A 22032-nucleotide genomic window follows, 5' to 3' on the forward strand; every position below is an offset into this window, starting at 1 on the left:
ACGGACATCTCCCTCTCCGGATCATGGTCGATGGAGCTTTGTAGAATTAGCGACGTACACACTCGAGAGTGCAACGTAAGCAGCAGCCGAGTTTCGCGAGTTGAGTTGCACCGCTTGTTTCGCGGCACGCTCCGCTCTCGAGACGTCGCCGTGCATCTTGCAAGCCCCCAGCAGAGACATCCATTTGAAGTCGTCCACCACCGACGCAGGCATTTTCTTGATGAAATCCTCGGCCTCGAGCAGCCACCCCGCCCGTCCCAGCAGGTCCGCAAGGCAGCCGTAGTGCTCCTTCTCGGGAACTATCCAGTGGTCGCTCATGAGGCCGAAGTAGTAGCAGCCTTGCTCGACACGGCCAGTGTGGGTGCAACCGTCGAGCATTCCCATGAAAGTTCTACCGTCAGCTGCAATGCCTTCCAGCAGCATCATCTGAAAGAGCTCGAGAGTGCTGGCAGGGTCGCTGTGTACTGCGAAGGCTGCTATCAAAGTGTTCCAAGTCACGATCATTGCCGACGAATCCCAAGCCACGGAAGAAGAGATTGCGAGGAAGATCTCCCAGGCCTGTTTCAGCTTCCCAGACTTCCCATACATGCTCAGCAACGCATTCGCCACCAAGGTGTCTGAGATAGCTCCCAAAACCACCACCCGCTTGTGAAGAGCTCGACCAACTTCCAGGAACGATGAGTCGGCAGCACAAGCGTTGAGAAGAGCCACAAGAGTGACTTTCCTCACGGGATTTCCTTCATGCTCCATCTTCCTGAAGAGCATCACGCTGGAAGCCGAGTCACCATTGTCTGCACAGGCACCGATCATCGCTGTCCAGCAAGCGGAGTCCCTGTTCTGGATTCCAGCAAAGACTTCTCGAGCGCCATCCAAGTTCCCACATTTTCCATACATGCTGACGATGGTAGTGGCGACTGCGGTGTCGTGGCTCAATCCCTTTTCGGTCGACTGGGAGTGGATCGACCTGCCGTGAATGAGAAACTGGGGAGATTGACAGGCCTGGAAGACACCCAGGAAAGTAACTTTGCTCGGCCTGTGCTGTCCATCGAGGAGCATTCTCCAGTAAACTCCAAGTGCCTCTTTGTGATGCCCATTTTGGGCATATGCTGCGATCATAGTGTTCCAAGTGACAGTGTTCTTCTCGGGCATGACCAGGAAGACGTTCGAGGCGCTTCTCAAGGAACCAACCCTTCCATACATCGCCACAAGCGCGGTGCCCACTACGACGTCGATTTCCTCCAGCTCGATCCCTGTTCTTGATCTTGAGTCGTCGTAGAGGGAGTGGATCCATATCCCAAGGCGGAGATCGTTGCAGTTGGACAGAGCAGCCAGGAATGTCACGGCATTCGGCGCTACTCCCTGGAGCTGCATCGATCGAAAGAGAAGGATCGCTCCTTCGCTACTGCCGGGCGATATTTCCCTGGATTCCGAGTGCGCGGAGATGAGAGCGGTCCAGGCAACCACGCCGGGCGCCGCGATTGCATCGAACACAACGCGCGCGCTGCGAATATCACCGCATTTGCCATACATGTTAAGGATCGCCGTCGCGAGCTGTGAATCGCGGCAATACCCGGATTCCTGCGCACACCTGTGGATTACCCGGCCCTGCTCCAAATCCCGGGCTGCCGCGGCCGCATTCCCGAGCGCCACGAACATCCGGCGGTCGGGAGCTATCCCTTCGAGCTGCATCTGGCGGAAGAGCGCCATCGCCTCCCTCGATCGGCCACGATCCACAAGCATTCCAAGAATCCGCGTCCATGTCGTCGACGGAGGAGGAGAAGCGAGCGACGTAGAACAAGAAAAATCCCCGCTAGGGTTTTGCATGGGAGAGAGACGAGCGAATCTTAGAGAATATCCGCTGAAGAAACTGGCGGTCACGTGTCGCTCTCAAGGCCGTTGGATTGGATGAGGAATATTCCACCACAATTCCACGCGGATGGTCTTAATGCCGGCGACCCTGTGCCATACAGAGTGAAGAGAGAGAGAGAAGGGAGAGGAGAGGGCATTAGGGCTTTTGGGCACAGATTTCTAGAGAAGGCGAGGGCGGCAGCGCTGGAAGGGAGCTAGAGATCGGCCGCTTGCCGACGCTCTTGTGAGCAACAGAATGCCTGGCGATTCGGTTTGTGAAAATCTCTCCTCTCCTCTCTCAGATTTTAGGTCCATTTCGCTGGCGGCCGCTTGAAATGTGATTTGGTTTGTGCGTGTGCTTGCGTCGCTGCTGTGTGCTTGTTCTTCTTCCGGAATTTCTGTGGTTTCTAATTCCTTTCCTCTTCGATTTTTTTGCCAGCAGCCCGTTTGTATGGCGCTGGAAATGCCCGACGAGATGAGCAGCTGCAGCTGCTCCAATTCCGACCACGAGAATTCGCGGCCGAGCAGGGGTGTGCGATTGTTTGGAGTGGACCTTTTGAGCAGCGAGGGCATGAGGAAGAGCGTCAGCTTGAGCAACCTCTCTCACTATGCGACCGCCTCCTCCAACAACATTGGCATGCAAGAGCATCTGGATACCACCGATGGCTACGTCTCAGATGGCCTCGTCCAGACGAATTCCAATGCTCGCGCAAGAAGAAAAGGTGCGTGGTTGGAAGAAAAAATCGATCTTTCTTTGTTCTAGGCTGACTTCCTGGCCAATTTGTTTGTTTGTTTTTTTTTTTTTTTTTTCTTCTACAGGAGTTCCATGGACAGAAGACGAGCACAGGTTGTTTTTACTAGGCTTACAGAAGCTAGGAAAGGGTGACTGGAGGGGCATTTCGAAGACCTTCGTCACGACTAGGACCCCGACGCAGGTTGCTTCGCATGCACAGAAGTATTTCATTAGACAGAGCAACTTAAGCAAGAGAAAGAGGCGCTCGAGCTTGTTTGATATCTCCCCTGGACAAGTAAGTTCTTTCAAACACTTACTGCTCTTTGGTTTCTTACTCTCACTTCCTTCTCTTCAGGATTTGAGCTTGCCAGACTCGGCGCTCGCTAAAAACGTGAGCTTGCAAACGTCCTTTCTGGAGCTGGGACTGGGACACGACCGCGTCGCGATCCCAGTGGCGCCGCCGCTGGAGAAGATAATGGAAGAGAAGGTGTTCTTCCCATCACAGGAGGGCGGTAACCCGAGCAACGGCGTTAACTTCGCGGAGGACAAGGATGATCCAGTGGCAACGAATGAAGAGCCAGTGCCAGGCACTGGCACTGGCGCTGTTGCTGCCCCTCGAGGTATCACCATCGATGCGCCAGCTCCAGCGCTTTGGCTAGATTTAAGGTCGCAGGCAAGTGCTATGCCCTCGGAGCAGCAGCAAAACGAGGCCCTCGGCCCGCTCAAGTCCAACGTTGTGAAGCCAGTGGCATCAATCTCGACGGGGCCAGTGAGAATTATGGAGGACAGAGAACTCGCAGCGACGGGAGGGCCATCGATGCTGTCGCTCAAGCTGGAGCAGCCCGTAAGGCACTCGGCGTTTCACGTGAGCTCGGCATTCGCGAGCGCTGGAGCAGCGGCGGCAGGACTGGAAGCTCCAATCCAGTGTACGTGATGGATGTGAGATCTCTCTCTCTCTCTCTCTCTCTCTCTCTCTATTTCTCTCTTTCTCTTAGAAGTAATCAAGGGAGAGATCATGAACTGACGAAGGAAAGCTAGTACTACACTTCTTTTTACTTTCTTTTTTTCTTTTTTCTTTTTTTTCTTCTTTTTCCTTCCGTAAGCAACAATAAGAGCCAACTTGAAAACTGTATTTATTCTAATTCAAATTTAAATAAATTTCTCTCAGGGAAATAGCATAAGATTCTAAACAATGGTCATAACCGCAATAATGCTAATAACTTAATGTTTAGCAAATGTCTTGGAACAAATCCACGTTCTCGTTTGATTGCTGCTTTCTCGACGTCCGGTAATGTTGGAACCCTAACTGGCTAAAGTTCTCTGAGGGTATTAGAACATCTTCCAGATCTTTCTTCCCAAACTCCTTCCTCCACGCTCTAAGAGCCTTGGCCAAATACTCAAGCGAAGGAGGGTCGTGTGTAATCTTCCCCAGCGTCTGTGGTGGTAACACAAAGTCAAAATCTGCATTGTTTTTGCGCAGAGGCCTCCACAGATACTGATCAGCGTCCCCACCCTGTCAAGTAAACAAAGAAATCGGCTTATAAATGTACACATTTAAGTTCTTCTAAAGCTAACCACTTGAACGTAAAGCAGCCTCATGAAGTTCTCCCTCGTAGTAACGAAGTGGCCTCGCTGTTGGAGCAAATACGAGTCCGGAATCCAACACCGCCTGGGCAATCACGTATTGCTCAAATATGAAACCCCATAGCGCCGAGTACGAGTCTGGAAAATCGCGGCTAGCCTGAAGAAACTTTCTGACCTTGTTGATGGTGAACATACAAGACCGCCACATTCTCCAAGCAGAATGTGAAGTGGAACTTTGAGAACCAAGTACATCTCGGAAACTTGAATGCTTTGGCAATATGGCATCTACATCTATATGCTTCAACTTCGTATTCCCAAGAGCAATGGCCACGTCCTGGCCAATGTTTTCTTCTGTCAGCTGCTTCACTTTCCCAGTCCCAGACCGAGGAATGCCTCCAAACCAATCGTAGACCATGTTTTGCAGCGCCGACCCTTCTGAATATCTCCGATTTGTGTTTTTCCGGAAGCCGCTGCTTCCAGGATTAGCACAAGCCGTCCCATGGAGCCATGTAGCGAACATGAGTCTGGCGGTGTTTCATAGCTTCTTTCGTGTTATTCATGCGGCAAGGAGAGCCCGCTGTCCGATGACTCGCCCGTAGTTGTACTTCTCGTTGATAAGATGGAAGCTTACATCGTCAGCAATGACGGCATTGAATGGATACTGCTTTATGTCGATGATGCGGACGCATGCCCCACGGAACTCCCAAATCAGCCACCCCGACTCGAGTATTAAAACCGAGTTGGGCTAATCGTTACCCATCCTTACGATGAAGTACCAGAGGGAAGCAGACTTTCCCACCCCCCGAGTTGCCATTCAAGAGACGTAGGACGCCTGAGAGGAGTACGGTTACGACCTCCTGAAATAATCAAAGCACTTCCTCAACCTCCGCGATAGCCGCGTCCACGAAACCCGATCGAACAGTGAACTTACAATACTAACCAAAGACACCTTACACACTTGTAAGACCCTCTTTCTTATTGCAAAAAGCGCACCGAGAGCGAGAGAAAATGAAGCTCTGGGAAATACAGGTGTGGACGTGTATACAGTAGAAGGTGAACAATAATGGAGCCTGTGACTTTTACACCAAAAGTTTTGTACGATTACATCCTCTCATTTTGGGATCAAGAGTATTACAACTTCAAATTGTTGATTAGAGGGACCATGAGTGGTGGTCTGATTCAATGCAATTCGGCGCTGTCAAAACATGTATTATTACTCTCTAATGTTGCTGGTAACAGAAGCTGCCTTGTAATCCAGACAAGAACGTTATGAACATCCAAGTAGAAGCATCCACCTGGAGGGAAGAAGAGGCAAAATGCCCGTGCTGGACCACTCGAGAAACTCGGCCCATCCCTTTCTTCCTGGAAACACATTTGTTTGCTGTGCTCGTTTCCAAGCTCGGGCACAGGCATTGTTCCAGTCCAATTGTACGCCACCCCACGCACTCTCGTGACCTAGAAAACATGGCAGTCGCAGAGCCCTCCTCTTGTGGATGGATGGATCCCCTTATCCTTTATTTTGTTCTTTCCATCTTTCTTCTCTCATTTTTCTATTTTTTTGTCTCAAACCAAAGGGTAAGATTCTCCAAGGCCGCGCGCAGGAGGAATGTACAGCGACTTAATCTTGTAGTAAATCCAGCGCAGGATTCACAAGGAATGAATCAAGTGGCGACAATTGCAAACATACCTCACACACACACACACACAGAGACTGAGAGAGAGCTTTTTGGGCGGAATAAACAAAACCAGCTTCTTTGAGGCTTACAACTCTCGAGGCATCAGCCCACGACGTTGTTGGTTTTTTATAAATTTTACTCCCCCAGAGAAGAAGCAAAGATTAAAACCCGAGCTCGTTTGTTTGCGATTTGGAATGCGAACGTACAATAAGACAAGTGCAAGCTTCTTAAGACAAGGACGTGGACAAAAACAACGAATCCTAAAGTTGGTATTTTAGAATAGGAGATTTCCCGCAGCCAAGAAACGTATACTATTCTAAATCTTGCGCTTTTGTCCGTGTACTCTTGCAAGGGGCATCTTTTCCCAAAGCTCACGGGGTGCCATGCAAGTACGCATGGAATCTACAGGGAATAATCACAGCAAAACAACGAGCACAACAAGACACCTTGATTCCGCAGAACATGCTACTAACCTCGCCGTCTTTGGCCTTTTATGCTGCAATTATCAAGACCTTTCACTCTTAACTTCTTCTACCACCTTTGTTTTCTATAGATTTTTCCTTCTGGACAAACAAAACACTATAGACTTTTCTCATGTGACTTTGTCGTGGCTGGAGCCATGGATGATCGGATTGGATCTTTTGGATCCTTGGATCATTTGCATCGGAGAAGATGTGAAACACATATTATAGGATTTTACAAAGTTTTGAGCCGCGCAAAAGCTCTCTCTTTCGAGGACGAATCTTGTCAGTTCCTCCTGGGGAGTCCACAGTTTTTTTGCTTCTCTCTTTCATCTTCAAGTGAGAGCAGCAGGCAAGGTTCTCGAGCCGAAAGGACTGAAAATCTTGCTCGATCATTTTTTAATTCATCTTCTTCTTCTCCTTCTTTTGTCTTTGCTCAATCCCTCGCGCCGGTTCGGGTACGAGGAAATTCACACCCTCTCTCGTGCATCGATAGTTCAATGCATGAACCCTCTTTCCACTTTCTTTCCATGCACGCAAGTTTAACGCCACCCCCTGCGCGCGCGAGAGAGTGACCGGGCGTAAATTGTTTGATAAGATTCTCGCGAATAAAACTGGAGATGATAGAGAGATCGAACCTTTAAATGTGAGATTCCACGCCGGAGATAATTCACACGCCTGTAAGAACGCCGCGCGGCCTTTGATCAGTCGGCTTGAAAACAACTCGTTTCAGCTTCTAAGACAAAACCTTCTTTCGTCTGCCAGGAGGAAGGAGATCTGGCAACTCACTCCTGCGCGCCTGCGCTCCAGGATGATCACGACTCGTCGCCGCATTTATGAAAGTCATATGAAAGTGTTGCTCGCAAATCATCCTCCGCTTTTCCCTGCAATCAATGGAATTAGTAAGCTCATCACGAGCAACACAGCCGAGTCCCGAAAAGCAGCATCATCACGGATGCTTCGCCACGCACATAATTCAACGACAACATTCCCCCATACCTCGAAAACTTTGGCTGCGTGGGAGATGCCGGCACATATTCCACCGCGCGGTGGCAGGAAATAAAAATGCCGGGGGGACCACGCCTGTCCTTCACAAGTCCGCGGACGGTCCGTGACGGGCGCCGCCGGACGCGTTTCCCACGCACTGGCCACATGAGCCGCCGCAGCTCGCCGCACGCGTCTGGAAGAACAAACTAAGTTAGTGGAAGTTTTTTTTAAAGTCTAGCGTGTGTGTTGGGAGCACCTGTATAGAAGAGTTCTTCTTCTCCTTCTCCTTCTTAGGTACTCCTGTTCCTTCTTCTCCTTCTTCTTCATTCGTTTTCGTGCGTGAGTGTGGCCGCGGAGAAAAGCTTTGGATGATTGCTTCGCGTCTCGCAAATCTTGGCTCGCAGCATCTCCCTTCTTTGTACTGAAGCGTGCTGCGGGGATTCTTTCTGCAAGAGTTAGCTACCGCGCTCGAAGGCAAGACGAACCTGGCAGAGCTCTCGCATGTGTGGCAGAATCAGGCGTTTCTACGGACACCATTCTTCCGCTCGCAATGTGAATCTTTGCGCACTTCGCCATTCACTGCTGCCACTGCTGCAGGGAGTTAGCTAGTTAGAAACTTATATCAGTCTGAAAGGGGGAGAAGAAAAGAAAGTTCACTCACCTGTGGCGTTCTTTGTCCGAATTGATGCGCCTCGAGTTCCTTGGTACTGTCCAAGAAGATCAGCAAGTTCAAGTCCTGGACTCCTCCAATCTAAAGCTGGAGAAGCAGCAGCATCATCATCAGCAGCAGCAGCCGCAGAATTTCCGTCTTCCATCGTTCTGCCTTCGAGCAAGGATGGAACTCTCCTTCGACACAAGCGAAGGCGGACTGCTAGCAGTGGACTCGCACCGCTCGGTGCCAGCTCCCTTCCTCACCAAAACTTTCCATCTCGTTGACGATTCCAGCACGGACGACGTCGTCTCCTGGAGCGAAGACGGTACCACGTTCATCGTCTGGCGACCCCCGGAATTCGCCAAGGATATCTTGCCGAATTACTTCAAGCACAATAACTTCTCCAGTTTCGTCCGGCAGCTCAACACCTACGTGAGTCTCGCATACGTTTTCTTTCCACACCTCCTCATAGTTCTTTGGAGTTCAGTCCCTTAGTTCTTCACTTGCAGTACTCAGCTTCAGCTGTCAATGATGTTGCCCACTGAACTTCGTTCTTGTCGACTCGCAGGGATTTCGAAAGATCGTCTCGGACAGATGGGAGTTCGCAAACGAGTACTTCCGCAAGGGACAACAGGACCTCCTCTGCGAAATTCATCGAAGGAAGACCGGGCAGCCGAACACGATGCAACCAATCCGACAAACCAGCACTGCAGAAGATATCCTCTGGTCTCACGTCACCACCACCTCTCCAGTCCCATCCCCACGGGCTCCACACTTCACAGCAGCAGTGTCCATCTGCGACGAGAACGAGCGACTGCGCCGGGACAACTGCATTCTCATGTCGGAGCTCTCCCGCCTCCGAAGGCTCAACGACGAAGTCCTCCTGTTCGTGCAGAACCAAGCTCGGATGCCCCTCCAGCAGGATCTCAGCTGCATCAAGTGGCTCAAGTACAACACCCTCCCACCACTGCTGCCACCGCCACCGGCTTCTCCAAGATTCGAGGAAATTGTCGAGGATCGCAGGCCTGCCACCAGAGTCGCTCACAGCAGCCGCCTGTCTTCCATCGTTTCAATGGCTGCCACCAGGTCGACTTCCGCTTCTACGCCTTACGTGAAAGACACTCCACCGAAGGTCCCAACACTGTGCTTGCTGGAGAGCAAGGCCAAGGAGCTCTCGTCCTCTACGACCGATGCTTCTTCCAAAGTCACTTCATCGAGCTCGTCCGATGATTCGCCCAAGCTGTTTGGAGTTCCTCTCAACGGGAAGAAGAGGCCACACTCCCCGAGCAGCGACTCGTCGTCTCAGGCACGGCTAAAGAGCCCGCGGCCGGATATTTCACTCCAGCTCGGCACGGATCCCTGTTGGTTAAAAGTTTGCAAATCTGTCAGTGAGAAAATATTCATCTGACTTCCCAGGTGATAATTACCCAATACCCGTTGATGCAAAAAAGTACGCGTCGATTTAGCTGATTGTAACGAAAGTCGTTAGAAGGAAAGAACAAAAAAGAGCAAAGAAAAATCTGCCACAGGCAGCAAATCAATCGCCCAGTCTTGTATGTGATCTACGTGATCATACTTGTTTGCTTGCAGGAGTTTTGGATCTTCTTCTTCTAGACGGTGGTCTTTCACCTACGTTGGGATCACTTCCATCATCTGGATCATGCTTTGCAAACAACTCTGGGCTTGCTTCCATGCACGCTTGCATGGCTAGATAAGGCTCAATGCAGTCTGACCCCTGGACATAGAAATTGACAATGAAAAAAGGCACGAAGACGATGCGATGCATTCTCTCTCGTTTTCTTTTCCATTTCTTTTTCCCTCGCTTGCTTCTGCCATGCACAGCTTTGGATATGAGCATGGAGCTACGTACCTTCTCTTTGGCCGTGCTCTTGAAGTAGCACACGAAAGCCTCGCTAAATTGCTTTCCACAGGGGCCCTCACGGAGATCAGCGACGCAGGGACATTCCAGAGCTTTGCGCGCCATGTCGTCGAGAGACTGGATCAATCAACGCGAAGAATGTGAGAATCTCTAGTCACGGCATTTTCGAAAGGCAAGAAAAAAGCATCACGAACCTCTGGCTCCTTCTCGCTCTCCGGTTGGACAGTAGCTTCTGCGAGAGAAAAAGCTTTAGTCTATAGTTCTTATAGAAAACTAAAGGAAAAGGCTGTATCTTCTAATGAAAAAAGAGTGACAAGCACGCAAGAACACGAAAGATCACCAGAAACCACTCACCGATCACAAGAAAGCACTCTCGATCCACGAAATATCACACGACAGACAGGAATCACGATCGCGAGAGAAAATACCTTGCGCAACACCTTGATCCGCCTCTTCGTTTCCCTGCTGCTCCATCCCCATCGCTAGGCTCGAGCTCTTAGGGCAATGCTATGGCGGACGATTCAGCAATGGCGATCTATCACGAGCGCCAGCGCCTCCAGCTCTGCCTTCTCCACGCGCTCAACAATCTTCTCCAGGTAAGCAATGCCAAGCAAGAACCCTATAATATTTCTTCTCCTCCCCTCTCTCGCCGCTACTAGGGCCACGATCGATTCACTCGACAGATCCTCGACGCCATAGCCGATTCTCTGGAGGAGCAGCACGCCACACCCTGGAGCACGCGAAATCTCTTCTTACCGTCCAAGCAGCACAGAAATCCCTTGACAGGGAACTACGATGCCAATGTCCTCATGGCCGCTTTGTCGAGCCGGGGACTGGAGGCGCGCTGGCACGATCGACGCAGCGCCATCGCCGACGACGATCTATCCCGCCCCAATCTCGCGGGCCTCATCGCCAACACGAGCAGCCAGAGGTTCTTGGGGCTGTGGAGGAGCCGCCACTGGATCGCTCTGCGCCGCGTCCACGGATCTTGGTACAACCTCGACAGCGATTTGCCGATGCCAGTGGCAATGCGCGGCGCCGACGAGGTCAGAGATTTCCTAAACTCCCTACGCGATCAAGGAGCCGAGCTCTTCTTCGTTTTTAGAAAGGAAGAACAAGGGGATGAATAGAAGATTCTAGGCTGTGCCCAGATCCAAACCGACGCGGCCGATTCGATCGATCATACTTCTTCGCTCCAGCCTTCTTCCGTGAGAATCGCATTGAAGACTCGGTCGATCCTGGTGCCCAGAGGGGGCAAATTCTCGCCATCGCGCTCTGCCTCTTGGATCACTCTCTTTCTCAGAATGGCGAGGCCTTCCTTGATCACCTGGTTTTCTTCTCGGGCCAGCGCGGCACACTGACCGTTCCGGTGATTCGCCAATTCGTGCTCCATTGATGAAAGATATCCTGCAAAGAGAACGAGAGGGACGCCCAAACCAAAATATTTGATTGCTGGCCGAAATAACTCTGCCACCATCTCTAACCCTAAAACTTTTAAAGCCATGGCAACGCTCTTTCAGGAATATCGAAATTTGTTTTTGAAATTTAAAGATTTAAAAGTTTAACAACATATAAGAAAACTGATTAAGAGCTTGTTGGAGGAGGAGCAAGAGGAGCATGGCAATCCCAGTAAAAACATTGAGTCTTTCCATCATGACCGCTAAAGCATCTTCGCCATGCTTCAACAGGATCTAAAAAACAAAAGACCGAAAAGTTATTTGTGGGGAAAATTGCTCTGAAGAGAAAATTATAAGAAACAATCTTACTTCCATCAGGATCTGTCAAAGTAACATGTTCAGGAGCACCAGGAGCTGGAGTCGGAGGAGAATTCTTCCCAAGAACACATCCGGCCAAAACAAAAGCGAAGAAGCAAATAAAGAAGATAGATTTTGCTGAAGCCATGTTGAACCAGCTGACTTTTTGTGAATAAATTTCAAGCTTCAAACCCCACATATTTATAGTAATACTTTGGTGGCAAAAATAAAACACTCTAGGATAACGTTTATTTTTGAAATATGTATGCGACCATGCTTAACGAAAACAATGGTACAAACATTCTAGTTGTCTTTACAACTCGGTTTTGGGGATGGAAGGTCTCTTTGCAGTGGGGCGTGTGATCTCCTTGGCGGTGTCTCTGTAGTACATGTTATACAACTCCCTCGAGTAGCGTACGAAGTTGTAGAGGAAATCTACACACGGCAAACTCTACTGTCACGCCAAAGTTTTTCAGAGAGACCATACCTGGATTTTGCTTCTGGAGGTAGTCGATCTGGATGGGCGAGAAAAGGCTCTGGAGCTGCTCGAAAGGCTCAAACCGCGGCCTCTGCAAGGATTTCTCGGGCTCTCGGTCCTGCTGCTCGACGTGATCCCGGAGCTCTCGATCATCGCTGGGAGCCTCGACTCGATCGGGCAATGCAGTCTTCGCTTGGCAGGAGCCCGTTGTTTTGCTGCATTTCTTTATCCATTCGGACGTATTCGTCAAATCTGCGTCCACGAAGATTGTCTTAGACGATCACAAAAGTCTGTTCTACTGCCTCATACCTGCGAAAGGCGTCCTAGTTCTCTTCTGTTTCTCTCGCGCTTGCAAGCCACCTGATGGAATAACTTACGTAAGTTCGATATGAAAACCATCAAGCGAGCTATACCTTTGATGTCACACTTGATCTTGAGAGACGCAGCACCGAGAGGAGTGTCGTTGTTACAGAAAACTCTGATCGGGCTGGACACTGTGCTCCCGAGAAGTAGGCGCTGGTCGTCATAGGCAGCGAGCAAGAATCGAAAAGTAGAAGCTTCTCCTTTCACCGGGCAGACATGCGTGCTGGCTTCGTCGATCGCCACGTACAAGTTCCTTGGAGATTTTTGCGTGCCAAAGCGCTGGAGTCCGCGAAGAACCGGACCTTTGCAAGGATTTTTGGAGTTCTTGCACTTGGAGCGCGTCACTGGGATCCATTTGTAGCTCTGCTGCTGCGTAGATTTTTCCTGGTAATCCTCGATCGGCGACGAGTAGACGAGCAGAATGAAGAGATCTATCCTGTTCCCTTGGGTGAAACGGACCTGGAATTTCAAGCAGCTCTCTCGAAGCCGATCGTCGACGTCAGCCGGTCCGACTGGGATCTGGACAGTCTCGGAGATTTTCAGCTTCGCGCTCGAGGAAAGCGCGTCTCGTATGATCAGCTTCACGCGATTGTAAGAGCACTTGTGCTTGCCCAGCTTGTAGGCCCTGGATGAATCAAAGAAGCGAGGGAGAGAGAAATCGGTGAGAATTCGTCGAAATGTGGCAAGATTCGCGCAAGAACCGCGAGGCAATAGCTCAAGAAAGACGAAATCTCAGCGCCAGGCGCCAAAGACCATACCTTGCTTCCGGCTGCTCCTTGATCGCACGGGGCAAACCGGTCGCCACGCAGCAGCACACTTCCGCCTCATCGTCCAGAATCCGCGACTCGCATTGGACGAGGGGATCGATTATCGGCGAATTACCGCCATCGCCAGCGCCAAGCTCCCCATCGCCATCGCCAAGCTCCTCCATACTAGTAGCCTACATTCTACCCCCATTCAAACCACAGAAGAAACCCTCCGCCCAATGAAACGCTGCCAGCTGCGCAAACCCCCAAAGATCGAGCATTCTTTGATTTACTGTACGACCAAGGGCCACAGTTAACTTCCGTACACTCTAGGGCTAGGGTTTGTCGATGATAGATCGTCGCGATGGCCGAGAGCGTAGAGCCGCGGAGGACGATCGGCGCCAGGGTTTTCCTCAAACTCAACCGCAATGGCCACATCCTGGGCGCGATTTCGGCGGCGCTGGCAGGAATCATGCTGGTGGTGAAGATGAAGAAGGCGGAGGAGCTCCTCAATGAGCACAGGACGGGGCTTTGCGGCCTGTCCGATGGAATGGCGGAGGAGAACCGGCGACTGAAGCAGGGATTGATGAGCCTCCGGCAGCGTGTGCTGGATGAGGTGAGCCGGGATGGCAAGAAGCTGCCGCCATTGCCCACCAGGCTCAAGCAGATTTTTGATTCGGTGCAATGAGCATCGAGAGCTCTGTTCCAGGTGAGGAAAACTCTTCCTTTTTTCCAATGCGGCATTCTTCTCTTCTCTCTCTGTTCTTCATCGACAGACTTGAGCTCTCGATCGATTAAGTGGCGTTGTGAAGAAGAAATTTTGGAGCAGTGGGCCTGCTTCTCGCAACTGGTGAAATAATTAGATTCTCTTCTCTTTCGTTTTCATTCTGTATCTCCTTGAGCAGGATCATCCAAAACATTTTGCTTCGATAGATCCGCAGTGATGCTCAAAACTGGTGGAACGAATAAATTCCTTTTCTTCGTCTTCGCGTGAGCACGATCGATCGATCTGTGATAGCAAAGTTTGGAGCAGTGAGTGATTCGCAACTGGTAAACGCAGTATATTTTTAGTTTTACCGCAGGATAATGATCAAGCTGGTCGTTTTCCTCCTCTTCTACTTCGTCGAGATTGAACTACTGTCCAATCGTCCTCTGGGGCCTCGGTTTCGTTCGATTTATCGATGTCCATTGTCTCGGGAATGCTTGCTGGTTCTTTCTCAAGGTTGCTCGTCGATGAGAGCTCTGCGACCTCTCCACTCTCGTCATCGTTGCTTTCCTGCGAGAAAAACGCTGCCACTGTCAAGTTTCTCTGGCGATCGAAAAGCCCAACCTCTGTATCCTTGCAAATCGATTTTTTCTGAGCTCCGGAGCTAGGATTCGCCGACAAAGCCATGCTCTTTACGCGCTCGAAGTTCCCGACACCGCATTCTTCGTTCAAGAACATCACTATTTCCGCTACCTGTGTTCGCACAAATCCATCTAGAGTCGAGCGTTTCCAAAATCTCACATTTACCTCTTCGTGACTTCCATCTTCCAGATCCGTGTTAAACGATTCACTCATTGCGTCCTCGAGCAATGCTTCCAGATCGTCGATATAGAGCGTTCCTGGGAATTTGCCCGAATTTGAGAATTTAAGACGAATTTGAGAGGATTTCCTCGTACCTTTGGTCTGCGTGAGGAAGGAAACTACATCCTCGACCAGCTGCTGCGATTTCTGGACAGAATTGCGGCCGCCCCACTCATTCTCCACGGCCAGCTGCAGCGCTGTCCACCGCGAGAAACACAGCCGGATCCCTTCGGCCAGCATTCCAAGGCGCTCGTCGTTCCATCGCGCCATTCTTGCAAGAACCCTAAACCCAGAATTAGAACCCTAGTTGCTCCGTGTTCTAGGGCAAGGAGGAGCTAGGGTTTTCGGAGCGGCAAGAGGTATGTCGGTGGATTCTTGGCGAGCGAGTCTTTAGCTTCCTCTCCACTCTTGCAGATGGCCGATGCGTCCAACAAGAAACGCGGCGCGCTTCGGCAGATTACCAAGGACGATCGGGCAGACGACGACGAGGAGGATGCCTCTCCATCGGAGCAAGGGACATTCGCGAGGGCCAGCGACGAGGTACTCGCGACGAGGAAGATTGTCAAGGTCCGGCGGAGTTCTTCCACGGCAGCAGCGCCATCGGGGCCGAATTTGTTCGCAAACATCCAGCTCGTAGCTCCCAGCACCGCTCCTCCGGTGGTTTCTTCCACTCCAGCTCCAGCTCCGGTGATGGATTCGCCAGTGAAAGATCCGGGCGAGAATGCGAAGGATGGAGGAAAGAATGCGAATGGAAACGGCAACGCCAAGGAAGAGGAAGAGAAGCAAGCAAAGGAAGAGGTGGCTCCAAACGAGAATGGGGAGGAGGAGGGTGGCAATCCAGGGAAAGCTCCAGTGGCAGCGGCGCTACCAAAATCCTTCGATCAAGTCTCCTCCAGCGCCAACGCATTTGGATCTTTCGGCACGGCCTTCTCCACCTCGAGCTTCTCCTTCTCGACGACTGGATCATCGTTTAGCTTCGGGAGCTCGCCGGCAATGGGCTTTGGTTTCTTTGGCTCCTCCACCACCACCACAACCACCGCGACGCCAGCCGAGGGAGGGAAGTTCCCACTCTTTGGACAGGCGCCGCCGAGCAGCGGCGACACGGCGGCGCCGCCATCGAGCAGCGGCGGCGGTGGCGGTGGCGGCGGCGGACACCCGACGGTGTCGCTTCAGGAGGTTCCGGTCGAGACGGGGGAGGAGAACGAAAAGGCGGCGTTCTCCGGCGATGGGATCCTGTACGAGTTCGTGGACAAGAGCTGGAAGGAGCGGGGCAAAGGCGAGCTCAAGCTCAACTTATCCGAGGATTTGAAGAAGGCCCGGCTGGTGATGCGATCCAGGGGGAACTTGAAGCTGCTGCTCAACGCCAGCCTCTTCCCGGACATGAGGATGAGCAAGATGGACGGGCGGAGCGTCACGTTTGCGTGTGTCAACAGCGCCGCCGCCGCCGCCAGCGCCGCCAAGGATGGCAAGGCTGTGCTTACCACGTACGCCGTGAAGCTGCGAGACGCGGCCGGGATTCCAGAGTTCCTGGGGCTGGTTGAGGCGCACAAGGGGATCAGGCCGGCGGCGGAGGTGGCGGAGGCGGCGGAGGAAGCGGAGGAGGTGGCGGCGGTGGAACAAAAGGCTGATGATCAAAGTGGCAGCGAAGATGCTCAACGAAACGGTGGCGAGGAACAAGCGCCAAAAGAAGAACAGGTGTGAGCGAGCGATCTTTCTACATTTTGTTGTGTGCTTGCGATCGATCGATCAACTTCAAAACATTGATATTTGATTGAAATAGACTAATCGGAAGAACAAAGTGATAGCCACCATGTCGACCATGTCCGCCACCACGTTACTATCGTTACCATCGGTGATACCGGCGTTGGTAGTGGGGCTGGCCCTGGAACTGGAACGTGACCCTGCGCATCGTCAAGGTGGACGTGATTATACCACATGTGAATTGGCGTCATAGCTGTCTATCTAGGGTTTGTGAGATTCGATTTCATACGGTAGAATATACTAGAAGAAGAATATGCTTTTAAAGATTCGATTTACTCTAGAAGGAGAATATTCTAGCTCTTGCTCTTGCGCTAGGGCTAGGGTTTGCTTCCGGCTATGGCGAAGAGGCGACCGAGCATTTCCAGCAGCAACGGCAGCAGCAGCGACGACTCCGAATCCGAATCCGACCACCGCTCCAGGCGGCGCCACGGCCGACGCCGCGAGCACGAGAAATCGAGGTCAGTCTCGCGTCACAAAACCTCCACTAGCAGCAGGGACAGGAAATCCAAGTCCAGCAGCAGCAGCAGCAGCAAGCACAGCAAGAAGAAGAAGCGCCGCCGCCGCGCGAGATCGCCGTCGCCCTCCTCCTCTTCCTCTCCGTCGTCCTCTGCCTCGTCGGAGCTCAACGATGGCGCGCCATCGGACGACGCGCGCGGCGGGGATGAAGCCGGGGAAGAACAGGACTCCGCCAAGAAGATGCTCGAGATTGACGAGGAGGCGATCAAGTTCCGGGGGCTGCTCGAGGCCCAGAAGAAGGCCGCGATGGGATCTCTGGAGAGCGAGCCCATGGTCGGCCCGGCTCCGGCGCCCAAGACGGAGCGGCACATAAGCTACGGAGGAGCGCTGCGGCCGGGAGAGGGAGACGCCATCGCCCAGTACGTCCAGCAGGGGAAGCGAATCCCTCGCAGAGGAGAGGTGGGTCTCTCGGCGGACGAGATCCAGAAGTTTGAGTCGCTGGGCTACGTGATGAGCGGCAGCCGGCACCAGCGCATGAACGCGATTCGAATCCGGAAGGAGAACCAGGTGTACAGCGCCGAGGACAAGCGAGCGCTGGCCATGTTTAACTACGAGGAGAAGGCCAAGCGCGAGAGGAAGGTCATGTCGGATCTCCAGCGGCTCGTCCAGCGGCATATCGGTGCCGACGTTGGCCCGACTCACGATCCATTCGGCAAAGGTACCGGGGCAGAGGTAGCCGAAGGATAGAGTGCGTGTGTATTTAGCAGCAAGAACTCTTAAGAACAAGAACAAGTAAAACAGGAACTTTCAAGAACAAGAACAATAGTGTATTAATCCTTTATCATCATCTTCTGGAAGAAAATCTACAAATTACTCGAAGAACATATATCGCAGCTAGAAGCTATAACTGTTCGAGATTTTGTATATAAGCTTTATTTTCAGTTTTCTTATGTTCTTAGAGAATAAACTTTTATCCATTTCTGGTCGTCCGATTCCAACGGTCAAATTTAAATCCTGGCCGTCCGATTTCAACGGTCACATTTTCTTCAAACTGAATCAAAATCAGGTTTTGGATCCATTGGTTTCTTATTATCTCCATACGCGCTCCCTTTATCATCCCATTCATCCCAATGGAACTTGCTCCTTCATGGTGAGAGCTGTGGAGAACAACGTTTGAAATTGAGCGAATGGTTTGCTGGATCGTTTCCTTCTTGGATGTTTTTCCCATGACATCTCCGTGGAGCTTTTGCTTGACGAACACTGTGCGATTGGATCGGCTGTGTCGAAGTCCCTAGAGTTCAGGTGCGAGCTGGCTCTCTGGATCCATTGCGTAGTTTTTCTAGAACTTAATGTTGATCACACAGATTTGTTTTGATACAGTGAGGATGGAACGCTCTTGGCTGCCACTACAAGCGGTGGCAAAACCTTTGTGTGGGGACTTGATGGAGGCCATTGTTTGCGCATTCACTCTTCAGGCGATGTTCATGGCCGCAGGTCCATCTAGCGTCAAGAAAAGCTGACAAAACAGTTTCTTTCACTCTCGTGGCTTCCAGGCCATAAGACTGGAACGCACGAGAGCTTCGCACACATCCTTTCTCAGCCTCTGGCATAAAGCTACTGGAGTTGTAACTATTGCTTCCTTTGCTTCTCACACAAGGTAATAACTCATCTCGTGAACAAGCCGGTGATAGTGTTACTTCTAGTCTTGGCAACTTTTTTTGTTTCCCACCAAGCCTTGAAGAAAACAAAAAACTGTTTTTCTGAATCAGCAAAGTTTAAATGCTACAAACACTCAGTATTTGATCTTCCTTCCTAGCTTGCACTTACACCATCAATCGGTGTAGAAAGCTGTGTATGACCAGACAAAACTCCGGAACCACCAGCAACCTCTGTTTTGTAAGATATCTCCGCTCACTTCTTGCCTTGATGACGTTAGAGCCACCTTCTCTCCAACCGATGAAAATCTGCCACCGAAGTTCTATCACTCCCGACGGGGATCATCACGGAGTGTTAAGCCGGCCTTCAAGTTTTGATCCACATGCCTGCGACAACTTGATCCCGTCCACTGCACATCCTGATGCATTTGCATCGAAAGCTGGAACTCAGTGAGGCAGGAGCCCTCTCTTGGTCCTCCCCCACCTCCTCCTGATCACCGAGAGGACGTAGAGGACGAAGAGGAAGAGCAGCGCAAACAGCAGCCCGGCAAGGATTGGAAGAAGCAGCGGGGTTGCCGCCACAGCCGTCGCTTGCAAGTTGAGATCATTGGAGGAAGCCAGCTGAAGATACGCATTGCTGCTGCTGCCGCCACCTTCGCCTTCCAACAGCGAGTTCAGGAAGGCATCACTGCTGCTAATGCCTTCTCCTTCAAATAACTCGATGAAATCACTGGCACTGGCACTGCTGCTGCTCACCCCGACGTCATACACTAAACTCTGAGAGCTCGATATTGGAGTCTCTTCAGCTTCTTGAAACGTTTCGGTGTTGATCCTCTTGGCCTTCCCACCATCCTCGCCCAAGCTTCGAGGGAACCACCGCCACATAAAAGATGGTGGCGATGCTGGTGGTGGTGAAGCATTGCTGCTAGCCTCCTTAGTGTCACCAGTGCCGCCAGCCAGTAACTTCTGAGATGGAAATCCTGTCGCTGCATGGGACTTTAGCACCTGTTCAGTGTCCACCTTGTAGGATGACTCCTCGGCCATTGCTGCTGCAAGTTCTTCACTATTCTTGTATGGAAGCCTCCTGTGCAATCCCACACCATCACCTCGCAAGCTCCGCCAAAAGACTGAAGCTGGTGACGATGAAACATCAGCTTGCCTCAACAACTTTCGAGATCCTGCTGCTGCATGAGGCTTTAGCACCTGTTCAGTGTAGATCTTAGTACAAATACATATCTGATTCCTGTCAACAGAGACATACCTTGTGGGATGACTCCTCGGCCATTGCTGCCACAAGTTCTTGTCCTTCACTATTCTTGTCTGGAGGCCTCCTGTGCTTTCTCACGCTGCTGGTGCCATCGCCTCTCAACCTCTGCCAAAAGACTGAAGCTTGTTCTTCTCCATCTTGTTGTGCGCGCAGTGGAGCTATGAAGCGGAACACAGAAGGTCCATTCTCGTTGGAGACGAAGATAGGAGGACCTGGCGCTGCTTCCAGAAGCATCCGTCGGGAACTGATAACTGGGAATCGATGCCACCCGAGGAAGTTTTTGAGTTCTTCCCATAATTCCTGGGACGTCACCTCGTCCTCCTCCAAGCCCGCGTTCAAAAGCCTACTCCACATTTCTTCTTTTATCGACTGAAGAGTGGTCGGTAGCTTCCAAGTCCACTCTCCAACTAGTTTCTTAAGTTCCTCCACCTCCAGATGCATTTCGGCTCTGGACGGTAGCTGCACGGACGGGAATGTCCAGGTCCGAAAGTAGCTCTGGATATCCTCCCAGCTCAGGTTGTCGTCGTCGTCGTCGATTGCAAGCGTCTTGCCACCGAGAGAAGTATACCAAACTGAATCCACGACCGCCTCTAGCTGCAAGAGAAGGTTGGTGCGTTTCTAAGCAAACCATCTAAGCTCTCGACTTACCTCTTGCGAATCATGGTTGAAATCCTCGAGTACAGGTAATGGTGGTGGATCATACTCGGGAACAGTTGACGCTGCCGCGTGACTACTGGCGATAACTGCCTCGAGCTGTGAGGGTGGTGCTGGCGAGGACGAATCCTCCAGCTCGATTGGAGTAACGGGCTGCAAGAGAAGATTAGCTTCATCTGGAGTTACCTCTTGCAAGTCATGCTCGTCATCCTCTTCGAGTACAGGTGCATCATACTCGGGAACTGGGTCACTGCTGGCGATCACTGCCTCGAGCTGCGCTGGGAAATCCTCCGCTTTCTTGTTCGCTGTTGCGGCAGGAGTCTGCCCACACGCGAAAAATGTCAAGGAACAAGAAAAAAATGACAGAAACGAGCGAGCTGTACACACCTCAAGGAGGAGGACCTTCAATCCTGTTGCCTGTATGCTTGCCTGCCTGCTTGCCTGTGCTGGAGCGCGTCGCAACCAGGAGAACGCCAACGCTAGAGCTTCCATCGCCGCCAATATAATAGGGCAGGGTTACTATGTAAAAAATCTATTTAGAAGATCGTGAGAGACGAGGAATATTATCGAAGGAATATATGTAAAGAGATTTGCTTGGATCTCAAGCAAGTCGCGAATCTGAGGATCATCAGCGGCCTTTTTTCAACCAGCATCCCGCGTTTTGTACTGCTTCTGGAAGCGAACCACCCATCCTTCTGATTTATATCTAAGTTATGAAACCATTTCAACTCGCATCCTCTCAAACGTACCTCACCCTTTAAAAGACATTGCGCAGCGCAGATCGTTCAGCTGTGAGTCTTTGTATCCCCACTTACCCTGTATGACAAGTTAGATTAGATCAAGAATATCACTTTTGAAGTGGCTAGTGAGCATTGGAAACCCGTGTTGCGATTATTGTACACAGTAACTCCAGATAGCCTGCAATAAAGAGAAACACGAAATACTTGACTATAGAAACTTCACTGTGGTGTGGCTGGTGGAAAACCTAGAACAAGTTGCATCCTCTCAAATTCCTCTGCACGAGTGTACTTGGGAAATGGAGGGAGCTACGAAGATTCCTTGCCTTTCCATGCACGAGACCTTGGTAGACGTCGCCATTTGCATAGTAAAACGTATTGCTCTTGCCTTGGACCCAATTTCCGTCGTAGAAGATCGTCCATCGACCTTGAAAATGTAGAATCACGACGAGAAGAGAAGAAGGTCGTTACTTCGTTCATTTCCAGTTGTCCTCCTCCAGAACGTCCTTTATACGAACCACCTTGAAAGCACATCTCCACCGATGGAGGAGTTCGCCCGTTTTCCTGATGAAACTAATAACAAATATATGTAAGAACAAACCAAATGGAAACTTACGCAGCTCGTTGCGACAGAGATTGCTCTGGCCTGTTGCGATTTCTGTCTTGGGTCAACTCGGAGGCCACCCCGTCGATTCCCATCCTTAGAACGCCGGGCAGTCACGGGGGTGCATTTCATCCTTTTGTCTCTCTTGCTCGCAACAATTGGTATTGGGA

The 22032-nt window shown here is 51.2% G+C and overlaps 13 protein-coding genes across 14 annotated transcripts; 6 read left to right on the forward strand and 7 right to left on the reverse strand.

Moving 5' to 3' along the window:
- Window positions 1-21: 21 nt before the first annotated feature.
- On the reverse strand, window positions 22-588 carry LOC9654020 (pentatricopeptide repeat-containing protein At2g37320). The gene has a single exon (XM_024688026.1). The coding sequence runs from the start codon at window positions 586-588 to the stop codon at window positions 22-24; it is 567 nt and encodes a 188-aa protein (XP_024543794.1).
- Window positions 589-590: 2 nt separating this feature from the next.
- On the reverse strand, window positions 591-1707 carry LOC112350959 (pentatricopeptide repeat-containing protein At2g34400-like). Its single transcript, XM_024688027.1, has 2 exons — window positions 667-1707; window positions 591-617 (listed from the first exon to the last, which is right to left on the reverse strand). The coding sequence occupies exons 1-2, from the start codon at window positions 1705-1707 to the stop codon at window positions 591-593; spliced, it is 1068 nt and encodes a 355-aa protein (XP_024543795.1).
- Window positions 1708-1965: 258 nt separating this feature from the next.
- LOC9654203 (transcription factor MYBS3) lies at window positions 1966-3771 on the forward strand. 2 transcript variants are annotated; one of them, XM_024688174.1, is made up of 4 exons: window positions 1966-2119; window positions 2288-2570; window positions 2668-2876; window positions 2937-3771. In XM_024688174.1, the coding sequence occupies exons 1-4, from the start codon at window positions 2105-2107 to the stop codon at window positions 3513-3515; spliced, it is 1086 nt and encodes a 361-aa protein (XP_024543942.1). In that variant the 5' UTR covers window positions 1966-2104; the 3' UTR covers window positions 3516-3771. The 2 variants fall into 2 exon arrangements, with proteins under 2 accessions (XP_024543942.1, XP_002982986.1); XM_002982940.2 differs by having other exon boundaries at window positions 2291-2570.
- A 2724-nt stretch (window positions 3772-6495) lies between these two features.
- LOC112350961 lies at window positions 6496-7865 on the reverse strand. The gene is made up of 5 exons (XM_024688028.1): window positions 7775-7865; window positions 7302-7482; window positions 7051-7186; window positions 6941-6980; window positions 6496-6857 (listed from the first exon to the last, which is right to left on the reverse strand). The coding sequence occupies exons 1-5, from the start codon at window positions 7863-7865 to the stop codon at window positions 6739-6741; spliced, it is 567 nt and encodes a 188-aa protein (XP_024543796.1). The 3' UTR covers window positions 6496-6738.
- On the forward strand, window positions 7571-9487 carry LOC9654204 (heat stress transcription factor B-4). Its single transcript, XM_002982941.2, has 2 exons — window positions 7571-8373; window positions 8510-9487. Exons 1-2 carry the CDS (start codon window positions 7975-7977, stop codon window positions 9347-9349), a joined length of 1239 nt encoding a protein of 412 aa, XP_002982987.2. The 5' UTR covers window positions 7571-7974; the 3' UTR covers window positions 9350-9487.
- LOC112351019 (mitochondrial intermembrane space import and assembly protein 40 homolog) lies at window positions 9379-10360 on the reverse strand. The gene is made up of 4 exons (XM_024688132.1): window positions 10249-10360; window positions 10015-10052; window positions 9812-9937; window positions 9379-9676 (listed from the first exon to the last, which is right to left on the reverse strand). Exons 1-4 carry the CDS (start codon window positions 10298-10300, stop codon window positions 9512-9514), a joined length of 381 nt encoding a protein of 126 aa, XP_024543900.1. The 5' UTR covers window positions 10301-10360; the 3' UTR covers window positions 9379-9511.
- On the forward strand, window positions 10325-11303 carry LOC9654022 (josephin-like protein). The gene is made up of 2 exons (XM_024688131.1): window positions 10325-10416; window positions 10480-11303. The coding sequence occupies exons 1-2, from the start codon at window positions 10330-10332 to the stop codon at window positions 10948-10950; spliced, it is 558 nt and encodes a 185-aa protein (XP_024543899.1). The 5' UTR covers window positions 10325-10329; the 3' UTR covers window positions 10951-11303.
- Window positions 11304-11806: 503 nt separating this feature from the next.
- Window positions 11807-13353, reverse strand: LOC9654023. Its single transcript, XM_002983048.2, has 5 exons — window positions 13174-13353; window positions 12466-13040; window positions 12362-12412; window positions 12062-12304; window positions 11807-12009 (listed from the first exon to the last, which is right to left on the reverse strand). Exons 1-5 carry the CDS (start codon window positions 13344-13346, stop codon window positions 11888-11890), a joined length of 1164 nt encoding a protein of 387 aa, XP_002983094.1. The 5' UTR covers window positions 13347-13353; the 3' UTR covers window positions 11807-11887.
- Window positions 13354-13456: 103 nt separating this feature from the next.
- On the forward strand, window positions 13457-14148 carry LOC112351018. The gene is made up of 2 exons (XM_024688129.1): window positions 13457-13870; window positions 13938-14148. Exon 1 carries the CDS (start codon window positions 13526-13528, stop codon window positions 13847-13849), a length of 324 nt encoding a protein of 107 aa, XP_024543897.1. The 5' UTR covers window positions 13457-13525; the 3' UTR covers window positions 13850-13870; window positions 13938-14148.
- Window positions 14000-15039, reverse strand: LOC9654205 (pre-rRNA-processing protein TSR2 homolog). Its single transcript, XM_002983049.2, has 5 exons — window positions 14824-15039; window positions 14675-14766; window positions 14492-14620; window positions 14239-14437; window positions 14000-14170 (listed from the first exon to the last, which is right to left on the reverse strand). Exons 1-4 carry the CDS (start codon window positions 14996-14998, stop codon window positions 14252-14254), a joined length of 582 nt encoding a protein of 193 aa, XP_002983095.2. The 5' UTR covers window positions 14999-15039; the 3' UTR covers window positions 14000-14170; window positions 14239-14251.
- On the forward strand, window positions 15024-16536 carry LOC9654206 (nuclear pore complex protein NUP50A). Its single transcript, XM_024688128.1, has 2 exons — window positions 15024-15087; window positions 15143-16536. Exon 2 carries the CDS (start codon window positions 15143-15145, stop codon window positions 16427-16429), a length of 1287 nt encoding a protein of 428 aa, XP_024543896.1. The 5' UTR covers window positions 15024-15087; the 3' UTR covers window positions 16430-16536.
- Window positions 16537-16806: 270 nt separating this feature from the next.
- On the forward strand, window positions 16807-17891 carry LOC9654024 (NKAP family protein). The gene has a single exon (XM_002982944.2). It carries the CDS (start codon window positions 16826-16828, stop codon window positions 17690-17692), a length of 867 nt encoding a protein of 288 aa, XP_002982990.1. The 5' UTR covers window positions 16807-16825; the 3' UTR covers window positions 17693-17891.
- A 789-nt stretch (window positions 17892-18680) lies between these two features.
- On the reverse strand, window positions 18681-21013 carry LOC9654025. Its single transcript, XM_024688029.1, has 4 exons — window positions 20909-21013; window positions 20516-20842; window positions 19862-20461; window positions 18681-19803 (listed from the first exon to the last, which is right to left on the reverse strand). Exons 1-4 carry the CDS (start codon window positions 21011-21013, stop codon window positions 19048-19050), a joined length of 1788 nt encoding a protein of 595 aa, XP_024543797.1. The 3' UTR covers window positions 18681-19047.
- Between the last annotated feature and the right edge of the window lie 1019 nt (window positions 21014-22032).

This window comes from Selaginella moellendorffii, unplaced genomic scaffold, assembly GCF_000143415.4.
Source record: "Selaginella moellendorffii unplaced genomic scaffold, v1.0 SELMOscaffold_56, whole genome shotgun sequence".
Lineage (NCBI taxonomy): Eukaryota > Viridiplantae > Streptophyta > Lycopodiopsida > Selaginellales > Selaginellaceae > Selaginella > Selaginella moellendorffii.